The sequence below is a fragment of the Camelina sativa genome, chromosome 8 (assembly GCF_030686135.1).
Source record: "Camelina sativa cultivar CO46 ecotype springtype chromosome 8, ASM3068613v1".
In the NCBI taxonomy this organism is placed as follows: domain Eukaryota; kingdom Viridiplantae; phylum Streptophyta; class Magnoliopsida; order Brassicales; family Brassicaceae; genus Camelina; species Camelina sativa.
This window is the reverse complement of record NC_141887.1, coordinates 4039202-4061144: the sequence shown is the minus strand read 5'-3', so window position 1 is coordinate 4061144 and position 21943 is coordinate 4039202. Positions and strand designations below refer to the sequence as shown.

Sequence of the window (21943 nt, the reverse complement as noted above, 5' to 3'; positions counted from 1 at the left end):
TAATTTACATATATAAACTTAATAAATTTTTTAATTATTACGTATATGTAAAATTAAAAAAGTCTAAAATACTATATAATGTGGTTATATAGTAGATGAGTTATAAAGAGAATATGTTGGAATTAATAAAATATTATTAAATTTGTGTTAATACAGGTTAAATCCTCATTTAATTATTATCAACACTACTAATATTAGAATATTTAACATAAAATCAAGTTGATTTAACTAAGATTGTGTAAAATAATTAAATCATTAGGAAAAATATGACTTGATCATCGCGTATAAATAACTGATTATGTATTTAGATCCCTTACTTTTTTGTTATAATAATTAAAAATCAAAATAGAATATCAAACCGAATATAAATTACTGAAGTGTATTGTGGGTTTAAAAATATGAAGTGTATTGCGGGTTAAAAAAATAATATATATATTTAGTCGCGTAACAACCAAAATATTTAGTTATGCTCTATTTACAAAACATCTAATATTTAACAAATAGATACAACATAAAATAAAAATTATATGCCTGCGGTACACCGCAGTTTAAAATCTAATAACCTTTAAATCAGAAATTTTTTTTCTAAATCCTAAACCAATACATTGAATAACAACATATTTTACATAACTGTCATTCAAATTCTTTCTAAATCCTAAACCAATACCCCTAAAATAGTTCATACAAAACCATAGGGTCTTGAAGAAAATATTAGGGTTTGAAGATGGATCCGCCATGGATTCAGAGGAAGAGAAAACGGGAGAGATTCACGGAACATCACAATCTTGCTCGCTGATACAAGGTATTGTTGAGCAAGCTGCCATAGATGAACAAGAGAAGAACAGGGGAGAAATCCAGCAGAGAGCAACACAAGATGAAGAAGAAGATGAGTACAGATCTCAAGCCGACCCGATTCCACTCGATCTAATCTTGGAGATACTGTCAAAACTTCCTGCGAAATCGATTGTGAGGTTTCTCTGCGTATCAATGCTCTGGTCTTCCTACACTACACTCTCAAGTTTCATCGCGAGTCGGCCACGGCGTCTTGTGCTCACCTTCTTCAAAAAGAAAAGGAGATTCGTTTTCTCTTTGCCTCAACACGAGAATACTGACGGGTCTTATTCTCCGGTCTACAGTTATGAGATGCAAAACGCAAACCCTTGGACACGGGACTGTTATTATCCATCAGCATCCGTCCAGGGCTTTATTCTCCTCAAAAGAAACGTGATTTGGAACCCAACCACGGGACAGGTTTTACACTTGCCAGATCCCACAAGAAAACCCAAGATAACGGGGCACTCTTTTTTAGGATACGATCCCTTGGAGGGTAAATACAGAGTTCTGTCGTAAATTCCCAACAGCCTGAGATTCTTACATTGGGAGCTCAAAAATCATGGAGATTCAGACCCAAAGGTTCCCCTATACATTTTTGTCATGGATGTTCTGGTTGCATTGATGGAGTTATCTATTATAGAGCCTTAGTTATTGGTGGTGAATGCTGTATAATGAGCTTTCATGTCGGATCTGAAAAGTTCAATCCTATAAGATATCCAGAGGGTTATTCATCTTCAGGTTCTCATATGATAGTACCTTATGGGGAGAAAAGATTAGCCTTAGTTGATACTACATATTTTTCCCCTCCTAATTTATCTGTTAGGCTATGGGTTTTGGAAGATGCAGATGGACACGAATGGACGTATACAAGCTTTACCTTACCTCCTACGAGAGGACGGAGGAGTAGTAATGGCCTAAATTTAAAGGGTGTTAGCGATGCTGGTGAGCTTGTTTTTACACCAAGCGTTTTGACTGACTCGGTTTATGTTTTATATTTCGATCCAAGGAGAAACACTATTAGAGAATCCTCCTTTGAAGGAATTTTTGGTGATGAATTCGGATGCCGTTATGGTGGTGACTACAACAGTAAGTACAGCAATACTTTCAACTTGGATGTGTTCCCAAATCAAATGGAGAACTTCGTGTCTTTGTAGTAAAGTAGCGCCCTTCATCGCTCAAATTCTCTCTTTAATGCTTTTTTGCACTTTCTTTGTTTTCCCTTTCAACGACACTTCAAATCTATGAAAGTTCTCTATGTCTTTGATTTTTCTAGTGAAATTTATTAAGTTGAATTCATCCCAACATGTTTTTTTTTTTTTGGTTTTGCTATCACAACATGTTATATAACCATGCGGATGCTACAGACCACTATCGCATATATAAGTCCTTAATGTCCGAGACTGGTACGGTCTGTTTCTAGCATTTGTCAAGTGCGCCACTTTTCCTTCTTCATATTGAAGATCAGGACTAACGCAACCAGAGAATCACAACCAAGAACCATACGTATATACAGCCAACGATCATAAGCAAACCCTGATCATGACGTCTCGTTTAGCTGATGGTTGCTCTTCTTTTTGGATACACATTTCATTTATCACGTTAGCATCTGGAGAAATAACCACGTAAAACACTCTTCTTATGCGTCTCACTCTTACATACCAAGATTCGAAAGATTCCAAAGAGGTTTTTAAATTCACTCAGGGATGCCAAAAGGGTTTCTTGCAGCGTAAGACACCATTAAAACAACGATTGAATCCCCCCCCCCCCCCCCCCCCCCCCCCCGCTGTCTTTAATTATTTTTGATATATTTTCTCTAATATGTGAGAAAATGAAGAAAACAAATTGATTATAAAGTGAGCTTCTTTATTATGCAGGTTCAAGTTGGTACATTTTGGATTATATTACTTTTACATTTTCAGAAAGTGAAGAAAAAAAATGGTTATAAGTAAATGTCTTGATTGTGCAGGTTGCAGGATCATGTTGATACATTTGTGATTGATTATTGAAAATAAAATAAAGCCAAGACTTCAAAAGAACCTTTGGTTACAATTTAGTAAACTCAAACACCGAAATCATCAAATAAAAAAAGAAATAAATTATAGAGATGATTCAGGAGATTATACCCCACTCATTACGGACAGTATGAACAGAGATCTAACTAGGGAAATCTCTGAATACAAATGTTTTCTCTATTGGGTTTTTGAATTTGTAGAACTATTATAGTTCTTTACATCAAGAAATTTTGTAAATATCAAGTTACATGAACACCATTGAAAAGAGAAGGTTCTGGCAAATTGAGTTTTTTTTTTGGGGTTGATTAATGATGATGCTGACCCAATTTGTTGCGTTGCTCTCTACTTAAATGGAACTGATTGTCACAAGACAAGAAGATTACAACAAAATCAACAAGAATAAGATGACGCTTTACATTCGTCGTGAATCTTCCAAGGTTCGTTGATTTTGTTTCTCTCCTAATTCTAAATCCTGGGTTTTTGTTTTTCTTCAGATTTTGCTAAGATAACGACGGAGATTGGTCTTCTAGCTAAGAACTTGAAATATCTTCTGGCTGGTCCTATCCGTCAGGTTTACCGTTTACATTTTAAAGTTCTGAACTTTTTGATTTAACTTTTGTTTCATTTACTGAGAACTTTGATGTATACGAGAGTCACTCACTTTTGAAACTCTCCAGGTTGCGGCAAATTCCAGAATAAAAAGGCATGCCTAATTCTCCAAGGTTTATTTTTATGAATAAATTTAAACACTTTTCATATCACTTTATCTTTGACTTGCATGTCCCACAAAAGAGAAAGAATATGAATGGCAAAAATTCCAGAGGTGTTTACAACAATAGTTCTCATGCTTTAATTTATGTTTTTTTCTCTAATTACTTCAAGTTTCATTAATAGTTCAGTTGTAATGAGCGAATTTTGTTTTAAAAGGAACTAATTAACGTTTGTTCCATTGCTTGGCCTCTACCATCTCGATAGGATTCCAAGCAAAAAAAAAACTTTGGAATAGAAACACATTAAACAGAAAACTAATCAAATCATGGAAGAAGCATGTGTTATCTAGAAAAGCACAAGAGAAAAGGTGAAAAAATCGAATAAGCCTTCACCTTTTACATACAACAAGATATACAGGAGGCCACCAAAATTTGTTGAATTTGTGAATACATACATATACTGTATATTGTTTTGTTTTTTTAATATACAACGAAGTAATAACCGGTGCTGTTGCACGGAGTGAAATTTTTGTTTGAGTTATTACATTTGTAAATATATTTATTTAGTATAACATTTAAACTTATATTGGTTTGAATTCATCAAGTTTATGAAAGTTTTAAATATTAATCGTTTCACCATAAATTTTAGATTGACATAATGGCGGATCTCGATAGAATGTAAACCGAATTAGTGATCGTTAGATTTTTATCAAAATCTTGAACTATCAAATTAGATAAAAATCGCAAAAAAGACTAAAATTACATGAACCGGATAATTTAAATAAAGACCAAAGAGGTGAAAAAAGACCAAAGAAGCTCGGAGAATCCAGAAGAGTCGCCGGACTTAATCCCGACGATACAGTAAACATCCCCGGAGGTTGAGTAATCATCAATCCCATTGGTCTGTTCTGCTTAAACTTCGGGTCAACATCATCCCCACCCGCGACGGGTTTAAATATTTTGAGCCGCAAAATGTCTTTGCATCCGTCCCGCTTGAATTTATGATATCCGCGTGGGTTACACATGCATTTCAATAAATCATTTTTCTAATATATAAAATATATTTAAATCTTAAACTTAATTAATATTAATAAAGTTATGTGATAAATTTTTAAATATAACACATTTGTTTTGGAGAATATTACAAAATCAAATCATACCTCATTTACATCTATAATCTAGGGGAATAAGATATTGTAATGTTAATTATGTATTCTAATAATTAGGAAACGAATATTTGTTTTCTGTTTGATATTGATTATTCTCAAATATTTTAGGGGAAATTATCCTTAAATATCGAACAGTCGATGACTTAAAATAAGGTAACATATATCGTCTTTCTATAATAATAAGATAACATATAATTTAATATGAATTATTGATAATCAACAGGAAAGTATGAAATGCATATGTTATTTTCGATTTACAAAAGCATCAAAATAAATATACTTTTGTTTTAGAACAAATTAGTATGCATTTGTTTCCGAAATAAGGTGAGAGGTGAATTTTGAAAATCACAGAATATTTAGTGGGGGTATTCAACTAGATATTTTAGAAGATTTTAGAGTGTTTTTAAAATCAGTTATTATTCAATTGATGATTTTAAAAAATCTTATGAAATCCTATGTTATTCAACTTAAGATTTATGTAAAATTCTTTAAAATAATTCAGAATCTCTTGTTATTCAATCAACAATTTATAAAACCAATATTAAATCTACTCAGCTTCTGCTCTTGCGAATTTCTTGTTTTCGCTTGATCAATTCATTGACCAAGTTTTCTTCTTTCCAGCAAACACAGCTCTTAATGGGGAATGATGCCTTTTTCAACGCAAACCAAACTAGAGGAATCAGAGAAACCAAGTGAGAAAATTATTAGTTACAAGTCCATGTGGTTGGTAAAATTCATGATTAAACCTTTTGCTTTAGGTGTGAAACTTGACTATATGAAGGTAAACTTGTCTAGTAGAAGTGCCTTTTTAGTGTGTAAGAAAGACATGTCGTGTGTCATAGAGTTGTTAGCTTGCTTTTGAATATAAGCTTGTATGAAAAAAATGTATATCTGATGTATGTTTTTATAATGAGAGAAGTTTAAGAGGACGGGGAAAAGAATCAATATGACTGCAGTGCAGAGTTGTCTATAGTCACAATTAGGCATACGAGTGGGCACAGAACGATACCTTAGCAACAAAGAAAGAGTCTTTCGGTTCAGAAAAGTCCATTCCAGGTCATTCAACAACTCCACGAACTTCAATGCCAAGAAAAACATAACAGTTTTGATGAACCTTTTAACTACTAAAAGTTGAAAAAATACAGTAACTCCTACGTTCAAACATTAGTGTAATTGAAAGAGGCATGACATTAGAAGGACCAAGTAAAAGTCACGATAGAGAACAATTAAGCAACCAACTACCATGTAAAGAAGTTAAATCCTGTGTTGATAAATATTCTAATAAAATCATCCAAAGTTTACTGATAAAATCTCCCACAATCCCATTTCATTTTATTTTTTTAAATATAAAACTCTAAAAAAATAATCAAATCTCTTAAAAACTCACTCAAATCTTTTAAAATTCTAAAGTTTTAAAATCCTACCAAACGCTTTAAAATCTAAGTTTAATACCTTCCCCTCTTACCCTTAGTTTCGTAGAACCCGAAATATTAATCCTTAGTAGGTTTATAGTTAAAACAGAATAATAAGAACAACGTATAATAAATACAATGGCACAGAGCTGTAATTAATTAGAAAAATTAAGGGTGTTTTTTTTTGGTGAGACAAAAAATTAAGGGTGTTTTGTTAAAAAGTGTTCTGAGCTCTGTAACGCTGACACATCAGCTTTTTCTCAAATGTACTTCTCTATTAATATATATAAAAAAACTTTCAAATACAAAGTTCGATTATATAGGTCTATCCATTTAAACTAAGGGGGTGTATTCAACTTGACATTTTAAGTGATTTGTGTAAAATTTACAAATCTTATGTTATTCAATCATGAATTTTAGGGATTCTGGAGGATTTGAGAGGATTTGTTAAGTTAAAAATACAGAAATCCAAATCTCATGGTTTTAGATGAGATTTGAAAGAATTTTACAGAAAATCATATCAATTTCCCTAAAATCTATCAAAATTCTAAATTTCCTAAATCCCATCAAATTCTCTAAAATCATGGTTTCAATACACCCCCTCAATAAACTTTTTTTTTTTGGTCAAAAACTAAAGAAACTTTTAAACCATCTCAAACTTCAAATGGATGAGAGAGTTCAACTGGATTTTCCTGCAGGGGAGGATGGGGAACCAGTTGTCACCATCGCGCCGGAGGTGCTTAACGCGATGAACGGGTTATGGAAATAGTGCATGATTGTTAAGGTGCTGGAGAGACATATAGCAATTTCGGCGGTATCTAAGCGGCTACGGGAGATGTGGAAGCCAAAAGGGGCTATGTATGTATTGGATCTACAAGGCATTTCTTTATGGTCCGCTTCAAACTCGAGGAGGAGTATATAGCGACTTTAACGGGTGGTCCATGGAGGGATTTTGGTAGCTATTTGATGGTGCAAGCATGGACACTAGAATTTGATTCTTTGTTGGATGATATTGTGACCACTCCGGTGTAGATTCGTGTAGCAAACATCCCTATCAACTTCTATCATAAGGCTATCCTTTGTAAGTTAGCTCGAGGTATAGGCAAGCCTATCAAGATGGATATGCCAACGATGAATTGTGAGAGAGGACGATTTGCTCGTATTTGTGTGGAAATCAATTTGAAGAAGCCCTTGAAAGGAACAATCCTGATTAATTGTGGTCGAAATTTTGTTTCTTATGAGGGCCTAACGAACATATGTTCTCTTTGTGGGATGTTTGGGCATGCGGTTCATCATTGTCCTTGGAGGGTAGTTGAGAAGCCGGTGACGGAGGTAGTGCGTTCGTTGAGTCAGTCGGTAGTGAGAGACACCCATGATAGCGACAGGTTCGTTCAGGTCAGGCGTTCCGGTGGTCGTTCCTCTCCACCGCTACGTCCAGTGGCTTTCATTGTTGGGGGATCCAGTGGCAATATGGGTATTGTATTGAAAGATATTGTGCAATCTCAGGATACGGGAAATATTCCCATTACCAACAAATTTGGAAGGTTAGGGGATGATTGTGATCCGATGGAGGGAATCCCTCCCTTGGTTTCGGCGGCAAATAAGGAAAATATTCCTTCTTTGAATATTGTGAATTAGGCTAATGTTGGACCTCACGGGCGGTTTAGCTAACAGGCCCTCTCTAAAAGAAAAGGGTAAGAGTAAAGGCGGCCCAACGTCAAAGTCATTGGGAAGTAAAGGGGTGTCATGTAGTAATGGGCCGAAAGTGAGGCCCAAAGTGAATAAGCCTAGTCAGGGCCTTTGCTTTGGTCCTGTTCGGGGGGAAGTAGGGCTCTCGGAGTCGGGGAAACGATTGAGAATTGAGATTGATGGGGTGGGACGCCATGGGGGATGCTTCAATGGGATCGATTCCTTTGGAGATCATATCACGGGTGATATCCTCTCACGGTCGACTGATAAGCATGTACCAGATGCTTCTGATCCGGGAAGCTCTCGAGGAAATATGGAGGTTGCTCCTCTAGCGAAGTCGTCGGAAGAGGCAGCGAATGAGTGTCAAGCATGACGGCTGGCCCCGATAGTTTGTTTTTTCTACTGCCAAGTACTGATGAATATCTTGTTATGGAATTGTGGGGAGGGCCAACAAACCCAATTTTTGCCGCTCTATCTGTTATATTTTGAAGAGGTTTCTGTCGGATGTCCTCGCGTTGTTTGAGACTCATTCGAGTGGGGATTGAGCAAGACAGATCTGTCAGGGACTGGGCTTTGAGGGATCGGCTAGAGTGGATGTTGTAGGCCAGAGTGGTGGTATTTGGCTTCTTTGGCGATCAGATATGGGGGAGATTGAGGTGGTTAAGGTTGCGGAGCAATATATCTACGAAACGGTGGTAAGGGATGGTGAGCGGTTGCACTTGGTGGTGGTGTATGCGGCTCCTACGGTGAATCGTTGCAGTGGTTTGTGGGTGGATCTCCGGGGTCTGTTGTAGGACGTCACAGAACCGCTGGTGATTGGGGGAGATTTCAATACTGCTATACGGTTGGATGAGCGTACAGGGGGAAATGGTTGCTTGTCTCCAGACTCTCTGGCTTTCGGTGAGTGGATCAATGATTTATCGTTAATTGATATGGGGTTCACGGGAGCCAAATTCACTTGGAAACGGGGTAAGGAAGCAAGGAACTTTGTGGCCAAACGATTGGATAGAGTCTTGTGTTGTGCCAATGCGCGTCTGAAGTGGCAAGAAGCTACGGTTAAACACCTCCCGTTTTTAGTATCGGACCATGCCCCTTTATATATGTAGCTGTGTCATGCGGGAAAAGGTGACCCACGCAGAAGACCGTTTCATTTTGAGGCGGCCTGGTTAAAACATAGTAGCTTCAAGGAGCTGCTGAGTTCTTCTTGGGATAGTGAGTTATTCACCCCAGATGCCTTGTTGAATCTTCGAGTTAAGTTAAAGGAGTGGAATAAAGAGGTTTTCGGAGATATAAAAAAGAAGAAAAAGCAGATAATGAAGGCAATCGAGAATGTGCAGGTTCAATTGGATTCACAGCAGACAGATGACCTATTATAAAGGGAAGAAGAGCTGTGCAATGAGCTTGATGTGATTTTGGAACATGACGAGATGATTTGGTTCCAAAAGTCTCGTGAAAAGCTGATTGCGTTGGGGGATAGAAACACTAAGTTTTTTCACACATCCACAATCATCAGGAGACGACGAAACCGCATTGATATGTTACAGTCGGATGATGGAGCTTGGATTACGGACCCACATGAACTGGAGGAGTTAGCTGTGAGGTACTACAAAAGACGTTATTCGATGGAGGATGTAGACCAGGTGGTAGATAAGTTACCATCAGAGGGTTTTACTCTGTTAGGAGAGGCAGATGTAGCTCTTTTGGAGAAACCGTTCACGGGTTTGGAAGTGGAGGAGGCTATTCGTAGTATGGGCAAGTATAAAGCACCTGGGCCAGATGGGTTTCAACCGGTGTTTTATCAAGATTGTTGGGATGTGTGAATTACCGGAGGGAATGAATGTTGCCTTGGTTGTTCTCATAGCTAAAGTGAATAAACCGGAGAGGATGATGCAATTCCGTCCCATTAGTTTGTGTAATGTCTTATTTAAGACAGTCACTAAACCTATGGTTATGAGGTTGAAGCACCTGATGCCATTGTTGATAGGACCAGCACAGTCGAGCTTCATCCCAGGGCGGCTTAGTACGGATAACATAGTAGTTGTGCAAGAGGCGGTTCATTCGATGAGACGCAAGAAAGGAGTGAATGGGTGGATGCTTCTTAAACTTGACCTGGAGAAAGCCTATGATCGAACCCGATGGGAATTTTTGGAAGACACTTTGTATGCAGCAGGTCTCCCCGTAAATTGGATCAAGTGGATAATGAGGTGTGTCTCAGGCCCCTCAATGCATATCTTATGGAATGGAGAAAAGACAGAGGCCTTTATGCCAAAGAGGGGACTCAGGCAGGGTGATCTTCTGTCCCCGTATTTATTTGTCCTTTGCTTTGAAAGGTTGTGACACCAGATTGAGTAAGCTATTGAGTCTAAAGCATGGAAACCGATATCACTTTTTCGGGGTGGACCTAAGCTTTCTCATGTTTGCTTTGTTGATGATCTTATTTTGTTTGCCGAAGCACCAGTTGCACAGATCAGGTTTGTGCGAGGAGTTTTGGAGAAGTTTTGTGTCACCTCAGGACAGAAGGTGAGCCTGGAGAAATCGAAAGTTTACTTCTCAGAAAATGTAGGCAGGGACTTACGGACTCATATCAGCCAGGAGAATGGGATTATGGCGACGAGAGACCTTGGCAAATACTTGGGCATGCCGGTTTTGAATGAACGGATCAATAAAACCACCTTCACGGGAGTGGTAGAGAGAGTGTCCTCACTGTTGTCTAGTTGGAAGGGCCGTGTCTTGAGTCCAGCAGGGAGGATTACCTTGACCAAAACAGTCTTAACATCAATTCCTGTCCATATGATGAGTTCCATCATGTTACCTAAATCGGCCTTGAAGGCTTTTGACAAGATTTCTCGTACTTTAGTGTGGGGAGGGAGCTCCGAGAAGAAGAAACAGCATCTGATGTCTTGGAAAAAGCTCTGTTCCCCAAAGAGCAACGAAGAGTTGGGGTTTTGTTCAGCAGAAATGATGAATAAGGCTATGATATCGAAATTGGGCTGGCGGATCCTTCAGAATGATAAGAGTTTATCGGGCACCATGGTGCAGAGCAAGTATATGGTGGGGTGTTGTTAGTCGCCTGATTGGTTAGCAGTGAAGAGCAGTTAGTCTTCAACTTGGCGAAGTATAGCTCTGGGGCTTCGTGAGGTGATTTTTCCTGGTCTGCGGTGGGTTTTGGGAAATGGACTTTCCATTAATTTCTGGAAAGATCATTGGTTGGGCTCATGTCCGCTTATTGACGATGTTATTCAGAATGTTCCGGACGCGGAGTTGGAGTTGCGTGTGAGAGACTTATGGATTGATGGGGTAGGTTGGGACTGGACACGGTTGGCGTTGCGGCTGCCACAACAGTCTCAGCTGTGTCTTGCAGCTGTTGGGGTGGATATGTTCACTGGTGCGAAGGATAGAGTGTCCTGGGGTGCGACTCCGGATGGCAGTTTCTTTGTGAAGTCTGCTCACTACTCTCTAACGAAGGTGTCCATTCTTCAACCGGATATGACTTCTTGGTTTCAGAGGATTTGGAAGGCGGTGGTACCGGAAAGGGTGAGGGTCTTCCTCTGGCTGGTCGCACATGGAGCGATCATGAATAATGCAGAACTCTGCCGACGTCATCTTAGTGATTCGGGAATATGTCAGGTTTGTAAGGGAGTAGAGGAATCAATTCTCCATGTGTTGCGAGACTGTCAAGCAATGGCAGGGGTTTGGAATCATTTGGTTGCACCGAATAGGCGAGGGGTGTTCTTTCAACAGCCTCTCCTTGAGTGGATTTTGGAGAATTTGGGCATACAAACGGGAACAGGAGGAATCTCATGGGCTACAATGTTTGGTATGGCTGTGTGGTGGGCATGGAAATGGAGGTGTATTAATGTCTTTGATGGGTCTGGTAAATGTCGAGATAGGGTGCAATTTATCAAAGACAAGATGAAAGAGGTCTGTTTAGCACATTCTATTGTGCGTATTGGGCATGGGACTGGGTCACAGATGGTGAAACAGGTTGCGTGGAAGCCTCCACAGGAGGGGTGGCTTAAATTTAATACTGATGGTGCCTCCCATGGAAACCCGGGGCCTGCTACAGCGGGCGGGGTGCTTCGGGACAAGGAGGGGGAATGGATCTTTGGCTTCTCCATTAATATTGGTCACTGCTCGGTGACTTTGGCTGAATTGTGGGGATTCTGTTATGGGCTGTACTTTGCTTGGGCACAGAGAGTTCCCCGGTTGGAAATCGAAGTGGACTCGGAGGTTATTGTTGGTTTCTTTGACAAAGGTATTGTTGATATGCATCCCTTGTCACCCCTAGCACACTTATGCTATGACTTTATTTCAAAAGATTGGTTAGTCCGTGTCTCCCATGTGTATAAGGAGGCGAATGACTTGAGGATGGTTTGGCCAATTATGCATTTTGGTCTAGAATTATTTAATTTATGTCTTAGTTCTTTCCTTTATGTATTGAACGATGATGTGCGAGGGGTCTTATATCCCGACATGTTAGTTTGTAATTCTTTATTTAATAAAGTAAGGAGGCCTAGGTCTCTCTGATTCACTAAAAAAAAAACTTCAAATGAATAATGAAATTTTTTTGTGAATATACAACAATTTTTGGAAAAAGTACAGTCTAATACATAAATTTACCCGTGCATAACAGTTTTATTATAAAATACAAATCAAAGGGGACTAAAAATGTAATAAGAAAGACTCAGGGTTTAAAACAAGGGAAAAACAATTAGGGTTGACAAAATTAGGGATTTAACTTTTGAACAATTGGGCAAAGCGACAATGGATGAGCAAGAGGAGAATAGAACAAAGATGGAGAGAGAAACACATGATGAAGAAGAAGAAGAAGAAGAAGAAGAGTACATATCTCAACCAGACCCGATTCCACTCGATCTAATCTTGGAGATACTGTCAAGACTTCCTGCGAAATCGATTGTGAGGTTTCTCTGCGTATCAAAACTCTGGTCTTCCTTCACTACGGTTCCAAGTTTTATCAGCTCATTCGCGAGTCGGCTACGTCGTCTTCTGCTCACCTTCTTCAAAAAGAAAAGGCGATTCGTTTTCTCTTTGCCTCAACACGAGAATACTGACGGGTCTTATTCTCCGGTATACAGTTACGAGATGCAAGACGCAAACACTTGGAGACGGCAGAACTGTTATAAATCATCAGCATCCGTCCAGGGGGTTATTCTCTTCAAAAGAAACGTGATTTGGAACCCAACCACGGGACAGGTTTTACACTTGCCAAAGGCCACAAGAACACTCAAGATACGGGGACAGTTTTTTTTAGGATACGATCCATTGGAGGGTAAATACAAAGTTCTGCTCGTAAATTCACAACAAAAGCATGGGATTCTTACATTGGGAGCTCAAGAATCATGGAGATTCATACCCAAAGGTTCCCATATACATTTTGTACTGGATATTATGGTTGCATTGATGGAGTTATCTATTATAGAGCCTTTTTAGGTATTGGTGGTAAATGCTGTATAATGAGCTTTCATGTCGGATCTTAAAAGTCAATCCTATAAATTATCCAGAGGGTTATTCACCTTCAAGTTCTTCTATAATAATACCTTATGAGGAGGGAAGGTTAGCCTTAGTTGATACTAGATATTTCCCTAATATATCTGTTAGGCTATGGGTTTTGGAAGATGCAGATGGACACGAATGGACGTGTAAAAGCTTTACCTTACCTCCTATGACAGGATGGAAGAGTAATTATAATAACCTAAAATTAAAGGGTGTTAGCGATGCTGGTGAGGTTGTTTTCACACCAATGGTTTTGACTGACTCGTTTTATGTTTTATATTTCGATCCAAGGAGAAACACTATTAGAGAAGCCTTGTTTGAAGGAATTTTTGGTGATGAATTCGGATGCCGTTATGGACTTGGTGACTACAACAGTAAGTACAGCAGTACATTCGACTTGGATGTGTTCCCAAATCACATGGAGAATTTTGTGTCTTTGTTGTAAATTAGTAGCGCCCTTCATCGCTAATGTCACAGTGATTTCCACACCATTGTTAACATCTTAGGTACTTAAGTTATGTTAGTTCAGAGACAAGCAAGGTATGGAAGATCTCATTACTGAAATTCTATTGTAAGAACACTCATGGGATATCGATTCTGGTGTGTGCATGAGTGTTCTTTATTCTGTTTTCGCTAACGAAATATTGGTTACTCTTCTGGAATAGATAAGTGAAAGATGATTTTTTTAAGTCTTAAAATTTTTATACCAGGTTGTCATGTATGATATACATAATAATGGTGCATTTGAAGAAAGTTATACCTTGATCTCTTGCTTAAGAAGGCACTTGGATCTGCTTTAATCAAAGCTCATACTTTGACTTCTTGTCTCAGACTCACTTCCCCACGAACCGAAACATGGCCCCTTTATTGAACAACTTTGACCACTAAACAAGAATATTCTTTTACAAACTTTAATGTGTAAAAAAGAAAAGAACAACTTAACCAGTGACAGAGACTTGTTGTTCTGTTGTTGAGAAACTTCAGGTCCCCACTTTTATTAATTTGTTATGAAAACCATTTAGACCACAAAGATTAGAGAGTATACGATGATCACAGAACATAGAGAAGAGAAACTAGCTGGTCGTTATTATTGACTAGCATGTCTTATCTAAAAAAAACAATATTGAGAAAACAGTCCCATGTGAATTGCATATGGACTTTGTTTTTAGTTTCTTGTCCCACACTCAATTAATTATCATTCAAGACACAATTGCATTAATGCATTCTTTCCAAACGGTGAAGACAGAGCCATGTTCTCTGTTCTAGTGTGTCCGAGGATTCAAGACCACAACTCTGAATGATTTTTTAGAGAGAGGTTGCAACTAATTCGTTGATCTTTCTATATATACACACTTAACTCATTCGTTCTATCATTAACCAACAACAATCAATCCAACAACTTGAATCTGTTCATTCACCTTCAAAGCTTTAAAGAGAATTCAAAATTTTCGGACAAAAAAAATGGCTTTCGTGAGAAGTCTACTGGGTGCAAAGAGGATTCTAGGCCGCTCCACCAGAGCAGCCTCCGCGACGGCTGCACCAAAAGGGTTTCTTGCAGTGTACGTAGGAGAGAGCCATAAGAAGAGATATTTGGTGCCAATCTCATACCTAAACCAGCCTTCATTTCAAGATATGCTCAGTAAATCCGAAGAAAAGTTTGGACTCGATCATCCGATGGGTGGCTTAACGATTCCTTGTCCTGAAGATACCTTCATCAATGTGACTTCTCGGCTCCAATGATGATGATCCTACATTTTTTTTGTTCCTTCTAGTTTAGAAATAGACTTATTCATTGTAAATATCTGAGCTGAGCATTTTTTTCTCTTTCTTCTTGATAGAGTTGTTGTTAAAGTTTAGAGAGTGAATGCCATGTTTATGCGAAAGACAAGATTCATGTCAATACATTTTGGATCGATCATTGTAAAAGAAAGACAAAACACCAAACCAGTTGAAGAACTAATTTTAGTATAATTGAATATGAATAATTACAATTAAGTTGAGTAATTTGCTTCCGAATCCGTGGCACAGTTGAAGATTGCGTGTTCGATTTACGTCGGGTTCAAATCCCCGAACATTTAGTATCCGGTATTCTTTTTCTTAATTTTTGAATACCTAATTTGTAATAGTATATAATTTTTTGAGTTTATAAGGAAATTAATAGAAAAATAAACTTAGGGTTTTGAAGAAAGTATTAGGGTCTGAAGATCGATACGCCGCCATGGATTCAGAGGAAGAGAAAACGGAAGAGATTCATGGAATTGAGGAAACTGCCATAGATGAAAAAGAGGAGAACAGGGGAGAAATCCAGCAGAGAGCCAACTAGGTCTGGGCAAAATACCCAACCCGAAATATCCTTATTGGAACCGAACCGAAAAACTTCGATTTGGATCGGGTATGGATCCTCCCCAATATATTAGTTGGCTTAATTGTAAATACTTTTGGGTATTGGGTATTACCCAATCCAAATCGATACCCAATTGGTACTCATGTTTATCCGAACATATGTTGTTTATGTTCCAGAGTTTGATGGTGAAGTTAACTCAAGCTCGATTCATAATCAGATATAAGATAATTCCATGGTCTTTTTATTGCTTGTTACTTGGTAGTACACTACTACACTTAGTAACAATCTGATCTACTTTTGAAACATGGAAACAGTGAAGACGCCTATAATGCTTCACTACATTGAAGACGCCTACAATGCTTCACCATATGCAACCGATCTCGTCTTTGATTCTTGTTGTTTCTTTCAATTTTCTCAATACCTTTTTCTAGATTTTATAAGACTTTTGAATTTGATTTTAGATGTTACTACTCAACTACTTTTTTATGTTTTGGATTAGACTTTTGGATTATGTTTTCTCTTGCTTGTTTTGCTTGTCTTTAGTTTCTAACTTTGGTTTAGTTATTTTGGTATGATTAATTTTTTAGTTATAACTTAATGAAATTTGATATCTATATATACATTTTTGAAGTATATTTTGGGTTTTATATTTTTATTTGTACTTATTTAAAAACTTATTTACAAAAATACTTTATATTATTGTATATGTTTGTTAAATATGGGATATTTTTCAAATATAAACTTTCCGAAGCCCAAAACATGGGGACAGACATTTTTAGGATACGATCCATTAGAGGGTAAATACAAAATTCTAGTTATAATTAAATTCCCAACAGCATCGGATTCTTACATGGAGATTAATACCCAAAGGTTTCCCTTCGCATTTTTCTGCTGGATACTTAGGTTGTGTTGATGGAGTTCTCTATTATAAAGCCTTTTTTGGTATTGGTGGTGAAAGCTGTATAATGAGCTTTAATGTCGGATCTGAAAAATTCAATCCTATACATTTTCCCGAGGGTAGTTCAAATTCATATACTCTTATGATAGTACCATATGAGGAGGGAAGGTTAGCCTTAGTTGGTGCTACATATTTCCTTAATATATCTGTTAGGCTATGGGTTTTGGAAGATGCAGATGGACACGAATGGACGTGTAAAAGCTTTACCTTACCTCCTATGATAGGATGGAAGAGTAGTTATAATAACCTAAAATTAAAGGGTGTTAGCGATGCTGGCGAGCTTGTTTTTACACCAAGGGTTTTGACTGACTCGTTTTATGTTTTATATTTCGATCCAAGGAGAAACACTATTAGAGAAGCCTTGTTTGAAGGAATTTTTGGTGATGAATTCAGATGCCGTGATGAACTTGGTGACTACGAAAGTGAGTACAGCAATACATTCGACTTGGATGTGTTCCCAAATCACATGGAGAACTTCGTGTCTTTGTAGTAAAGTAGCGCCCTTCATCGCTCAAATTCTCTATTTAATGCTTTTTTGCACTTTCTTTGTTTTTCCTTTCAACGAAACTTATGTCTTTGATTTTTCTAGTGAAATTTATTAAGTTGAATCCATCCCAACATGTTCTTTTTTTTTTTGTTTTACTATCACAACATGTTATATATATAACCATGCGGATGCTACAGACCACTATTGCATATATAAGTCCTTAATATCCGAGGCTGGTACGGTCTGTTTCTAGCATTTGTCAAGTGCGCCACTTTTCTTTCTTCATATTGAAGATCTCAGGACAAAGTCAACCAGAGAATCACAACCAAGAACCATACGCATATGTAGCCAACGATCATAAACAAACCCTGATCATGAAGTCTCGTTTAGCTTATGGTTGCTCTTCTTTTTGGATACAACATTCATTTATCACGTTAGCATCTGGATGACATATCCACGTAAAACACTCTTCTTATGTGTCTCACTCTTACATACCAAGAGATTCGATTTCAGAGAGGTTTTTAAATTCACTCAGGGATGCCTAAAGGGTTTCTTGCACCGTACGACACCCTTAAAACAAAGATGGAATATGTATATAGTTTTCCACATTTTGTTTTTTCATTTTTTTTTAGTAAAAGAATACGTTTTAAATTTTATTATAAAATACAAAGGGGACTATAAAAATGTAAGAAAGACTTAAGGGTTTTAAACAAAAGAACAATTACGGTTGACAAAATTAGGGTTTTAACTTTTAAACAATTGGGCAAAGCGACCATGGATGAGCAAGAGGAGAACAGAACAAAGATGGAGAGACCAACAAATGATAATGATTGAGATGATGATAGATGTCAACGAGACTCATGCCTTTTGATCTAGCCTTAGATATACTCTCAAGACTTCCTCCGAAGTCGATTGCTAGATCTCTCTGCGTGTCAAAACACTGGTCTTCCTTCACCACAATTCCAAGTTTTATCAAATCGTTCGCGACACGGCCCTCGCCTCAGCTACCGAGTCTTCTCGTCACCTTCTCAAAAAACCTAAAGCGATTCGTTTTCTCGTTTGCTCACCACCAGAATCCTGAAGGGTCTTATCCTCCGGTCTACATATATCAGATGACAAACAAAGACTCTTGGTGCTGGAATCATTCGGAGTCCGTCCATGGCTTGGTTCTAATAAAAGGATCCGTGATTTGGATTCCAAATTTTGGAATCCAACCATGAGACGCTTTGCAACCTTGCCAAGCCCCACAAAAAACACAAACATAGACGTAGGGAGTTATGTTATGTCTTATTTAGGATACGATCCATTGGAGGGTAAACACAAAGTACTATGCGTATCTAACCAAGATTCCGAACAGCCTCGTATTCTTACATTGGGAGCTCAAGAATCATGGAGAGTAATATCCAAAGTTACTTTTCCTTTACATTCTCCTATTGGAGATCATCATGGGCAATGCATTAATGGAATTCTCTATTATGACGCCTATCTTCGTATTGGTGATGGTGGGGAACGCCGTATAATGAGCTTTGATGTTAGAACTGAAAAGTTCAGTTCGATAAAACTCCCAGATCTTTATTCTAGTTTGAAAACTCATATGATACCTTATGAGGGAAGGGTAGCCATAGTTACGATTTCATGTTTACCTTATATTGATCTTTGGATTTTGAAAGATGGAGATAGAGATATATGGAGGCATAAAAGTATTGTTTTACCTCTTTCTGAGATAGACGACCCATTACGGGGGAAACACCTATCTTTCAATGGTGTTAGTGATGCCGGTGAGCTTATCTTTACACTATATATGGTCATTGTCTAAGTCGTTTTATATTCTGTATTTCAATCTGAGGAGTAACAATATTAGAGAAGCTTTGTTTGAAGGAATTGTGGGTGATGACTTTAGATGCCGTTATGGACTTGATAACGACGGTATATACAGGATAGATGTTTACCCAAATCATATCGAGAGTCTCGTGTCTTTGTAACTCAGCGCCCTTCCTCGATCGCTCAATGTTTTCGTTTGTTTTCCCTTTTATCGACTCTTAATGTATATTGTTTATTTGATTTTTTTTCTAGTGATATATGCATACATATATTTAAAGATGCTAGCGACTGTAAATCTCTTAGAAAATAATGGCATAAATTGTGATATGGAGAAGAGAAGAAGATAAAACAAACAAACTAAGAACTGTACGTTAGAGAAGGCCTGAGAAGCATGTAGTATTTTAAATCTGATCCTTAATTACTCTGTGAAGCTTTTGCAATGTAAACCCAAACCAAAAATAAACATGATGAGAAAGAGATTTTTAACTATTAGGCTGCAAACTGTCAGAGACTTCTTGTTCTAATAACATGACTTCATAAGTTCATTTTAGTTATAACCAAAGCAAAACAAATAAAAAATTGAAAAATCAGATAGTGTAATCAGATCACTAATTCACTGAGATGGTTGGTAACCTTAACTTAAAAAGTGGGAAGATAAGAATCTTAGTGAAGGTACAATGGTTTTTGTCTACCGGATGCAAAAACATATATACGCTCTCACAACTTCTCGCCGCAGACTTTGTTTATATACAACAGCAAGATGAAGTTTTTGTCAAATTACTATCTGTGATTCGTATTGACACCATTGTTTGTACACAAAATTTGGTATTCACATTTGAGTTTTGTAACCTCTTTTTTTCACAAATAAAGAGAGAAAAAGCTAACCTATATTGGATAGTTTATCTCTAACTAATGTTACTTGTTTTTTCTTTTAAATATCATCATTGAAGCCGAGAAGTCACATTGATGAAGGTATCTTCAGGACAAGGAATCGTTAAGCCACCCATCGGATGATCGAATCCAAACTCTTCTTCGGATTTACTGAGCAGAGCTTGAAATGAAGGCTGCTTTAGGTATGAGATTGGCACCAAATATCTCTTCTTCTGGCTCTCTCCTACGTACACTGCAAGAAACCCTTTTGGTGCCGCCGTCGCCGAGGCTGCTCTGGTGGAGCGGCTTAGAATCTTCTTTGCTCCCAATAGGCTTCTCACCAAAGCCATTTCAATTTCTTTGTCTGAAACTTTGAATTCTTTCGAAGCTTCTAAAGATATACAAGTTGTTGGATTGATTGTTGTTGGTAGATGATATATAGAAAGAACGAAGTTAAGTGTGTATATATAGAAAGGAGTTGTAACCTCTGTGAAATATCCTTGAAACTTGTGATCTTGAAGCATCGGACAGACTAGAACAGAGAACATGGTTCTGTTTTTTAGGTATGATAGATGACAGGTTGACAAGCAACGCACGCTAATGACCATTATCTTCATTTCACAAGTGATTGTTTTCTCCAATTCTGTATAATAAATTAAGTGAAGATATGAGATATTCAGTCTTGTCATGTGTGTATATCATAAGAACAACTTAAACAGTGACAGAGACTTGTTGTTCTGTTGTTAAACAACATCAGGTCCCCACTTCAACATTCAATTAAATTCATTAAGATTAGAGTACTATAGGACAAAGAACCAGCCACCTAATCATCACAGAACTTGCTTCTCTTTAACTCTTAAAAATATATATAGGGCACGTCTTGTCTCAGAAACATTGAGAAAACAAGCCCTTGTGAATTTCATATGGAGATTATCCAAGTAGACAAATTGCATTAATGCATATCTTCCAGATTGTAAAGACAAAACCATGTGGTACTCTGTTCTAATCTGTCCCACATTTGTAAACCACAAGTTTCAATGATTTTGCAGAGAGGTTTCAACTCATTCATTGATCTTTCTATATATACACACATAACTCATTCTTTCTCTCATCAACCAACAACAAGAAATCCATTAACTTGAATCTTTTCATACATCTTTGGAAGCAATTCAAAAAGATTTCAAACCGAAAGAAATAGAAATGGCTTTGGTGAGAAGTCTATTGGGTGCAAAGAAGATTTTAAGCCGCTCCACCAGAGCAACCTCGGCGGCACCAAAAGGGTTTTTTGCAGTGTATGTAGGAGAGAGCCAGAAGAAAAGATATTTGGTGCCAATCTCATACCTAAACCAGCCTTCATTTCAAGTTCTGCTCAGTAAATCCGAGGAAGAGTTTGGATTCTATCATCCGATGGGTGGCTTAACGATTCCCTGTCCTGAAGATACCTTCATCATTGTGACTTCTCGGCTCCAATGATGATGATCCAACATTTTTTTGTTCTTCTTAGTTTAGAAATAGGATTATTCATTGTAAATAGCTAAGCTGAGCTTTTTTTTCTTGAAAGAGTTGTTCTAAAAGTATTTTTATGCGAAAGACACGATTCATGTCAATACATTTTGGATCGATCACTGAAAAAGAAAGACAAACCACCAAACCGAACAACTATTTTTAGTGTAATTTATTAAGAATTACGTATAAATACAATTAAGTTGAGAAATTAGCATCCGGATCCGTGGCGCAATGGTAGCGCGTCTGACTCCAGATCAGAAGGTTGCGTGTTCGATTCACGTCGGGTTCAAATCCCCGAACTTTAATATCCGGAATTCTTTTTTTTAAACTGCCTTTTGCATTACCCCCGGGTGAAGGATTCTTATTACTCTTAACCGAGAATTTCAGATCCGTTTTGATTCGGTTTTCTTCTCTTATTCTAACCCATAGAAGTAATTTTTTCACAACTTTATACTTTTACAATTTCTTAAATTTATAGAGATATATAGATATTGTATCTATTTACCATAATATAAAGAGAGAGTATTCAAAGAATTTAAACTTTTAGTATCAATGATTTGCTCTGCTTCTAACAAATGTTGTATTTTATTATTTGCTTGTAACGTATACATATGACC

At 37.5% G+C, this 21943-nt stretch overlaps 2 protein-coding genes, 1 non-coding gene and 5 pseudogenes across 5 annotated transcripts; 7 read left to right on the top strand and 1 right to left on the bottom strand.

Annotated features, from left to right (window-relative positions):
* The first annotated feature begins 654 nt into the window (after positions 1–654).
* On the top strand, positions 655–1988 carry LOC147939654 (F-box protein At5g18160-like; annotated as a pseudogene).
* Positions 1989–3196: 1208 nt separating this feature from the next.
* On the top strand, positions 3197–8199 carry LOC147939653 (uncharacterized). The gene is made up of 4 exons (XM_087460973.1): positions 3197–3283; positions 3352–3417; positions 7170–7681; positions 7776–8199. The coding sequence occupies exons 1-4, from the start codon at positions 3197–3199 to the stop codon at positions 8197–8199; spliced, it is 1089 nt and encodes a 362-aa protein (XP_087317099.1).
* Positions 8196–9202, top strand: LOC147939652 (uncharacterized). The gene is made up of 4 exons (XM_087460972.1): positions 8196–8303; positions 8381–8572; positions 8621–8881; positions 8933–9202. The coding sequence occupies exons 1-4, from the start codon at positions 8196–8198 to the stop codon at positions 9200–9202; spliced, it is 831 nt and encodes a 276-aa protein (XP_087317098.1).
* Positions 9203–12536: 3334 nt separating this feature from the next.
* LOC109125839 (putative F-box protein At1g50870) lies at positions 12537–14038 on the top strand (annotated as a pseudogene). Its single transcript, XR_015563232.1, has one exon. The product of XR_015563232.1 is annotated as a putative F-box protein At1g50870 (transcript).
* A 577-nt stretch (positions 14039–14615) lies between these two features.
* LOC147939651 (auxin-responsive protein SAUR24 pseudogene) lies at positions 14616–15277 on the top strand (annotated as a pseudogene).
* Positions 15278–19716: 4439 nt separating this feature from the next.
* On the bottom strand, positions 19717–20187 carry LOC104706104 (auxin-responsive protein SAUR21 pseudogene; annotated as a pseudogene). Its single transcript, XR_015563179.1, has one exon. The product of XR_015563179.1 is annotated as an auxin-responsive protein SAUR21 pseudogene (transcript).
* A 583-nt stretch (positions 20188–20770) lies between these two features.
* LOC109125841 (auxin-responsive protein SAUR24 pseudogene) lies at positions 20771–21427 on the top strand (annotated as a pseudogene).
* A 116-nt stretch (positions 21428–21543) lies between these two features.
* TRNAW-CCA (transfer RNA tryptophan (anticodon CCA)) lies at positions 21544–21615 on the top strand. Its single transcript has one exon. It is a non-coding gene; the product is annotated as a tRNA-Trp (tRNA).
* The last annotated feature ends 328 nt before the right edge of the window (positions 21616–21943 follow it).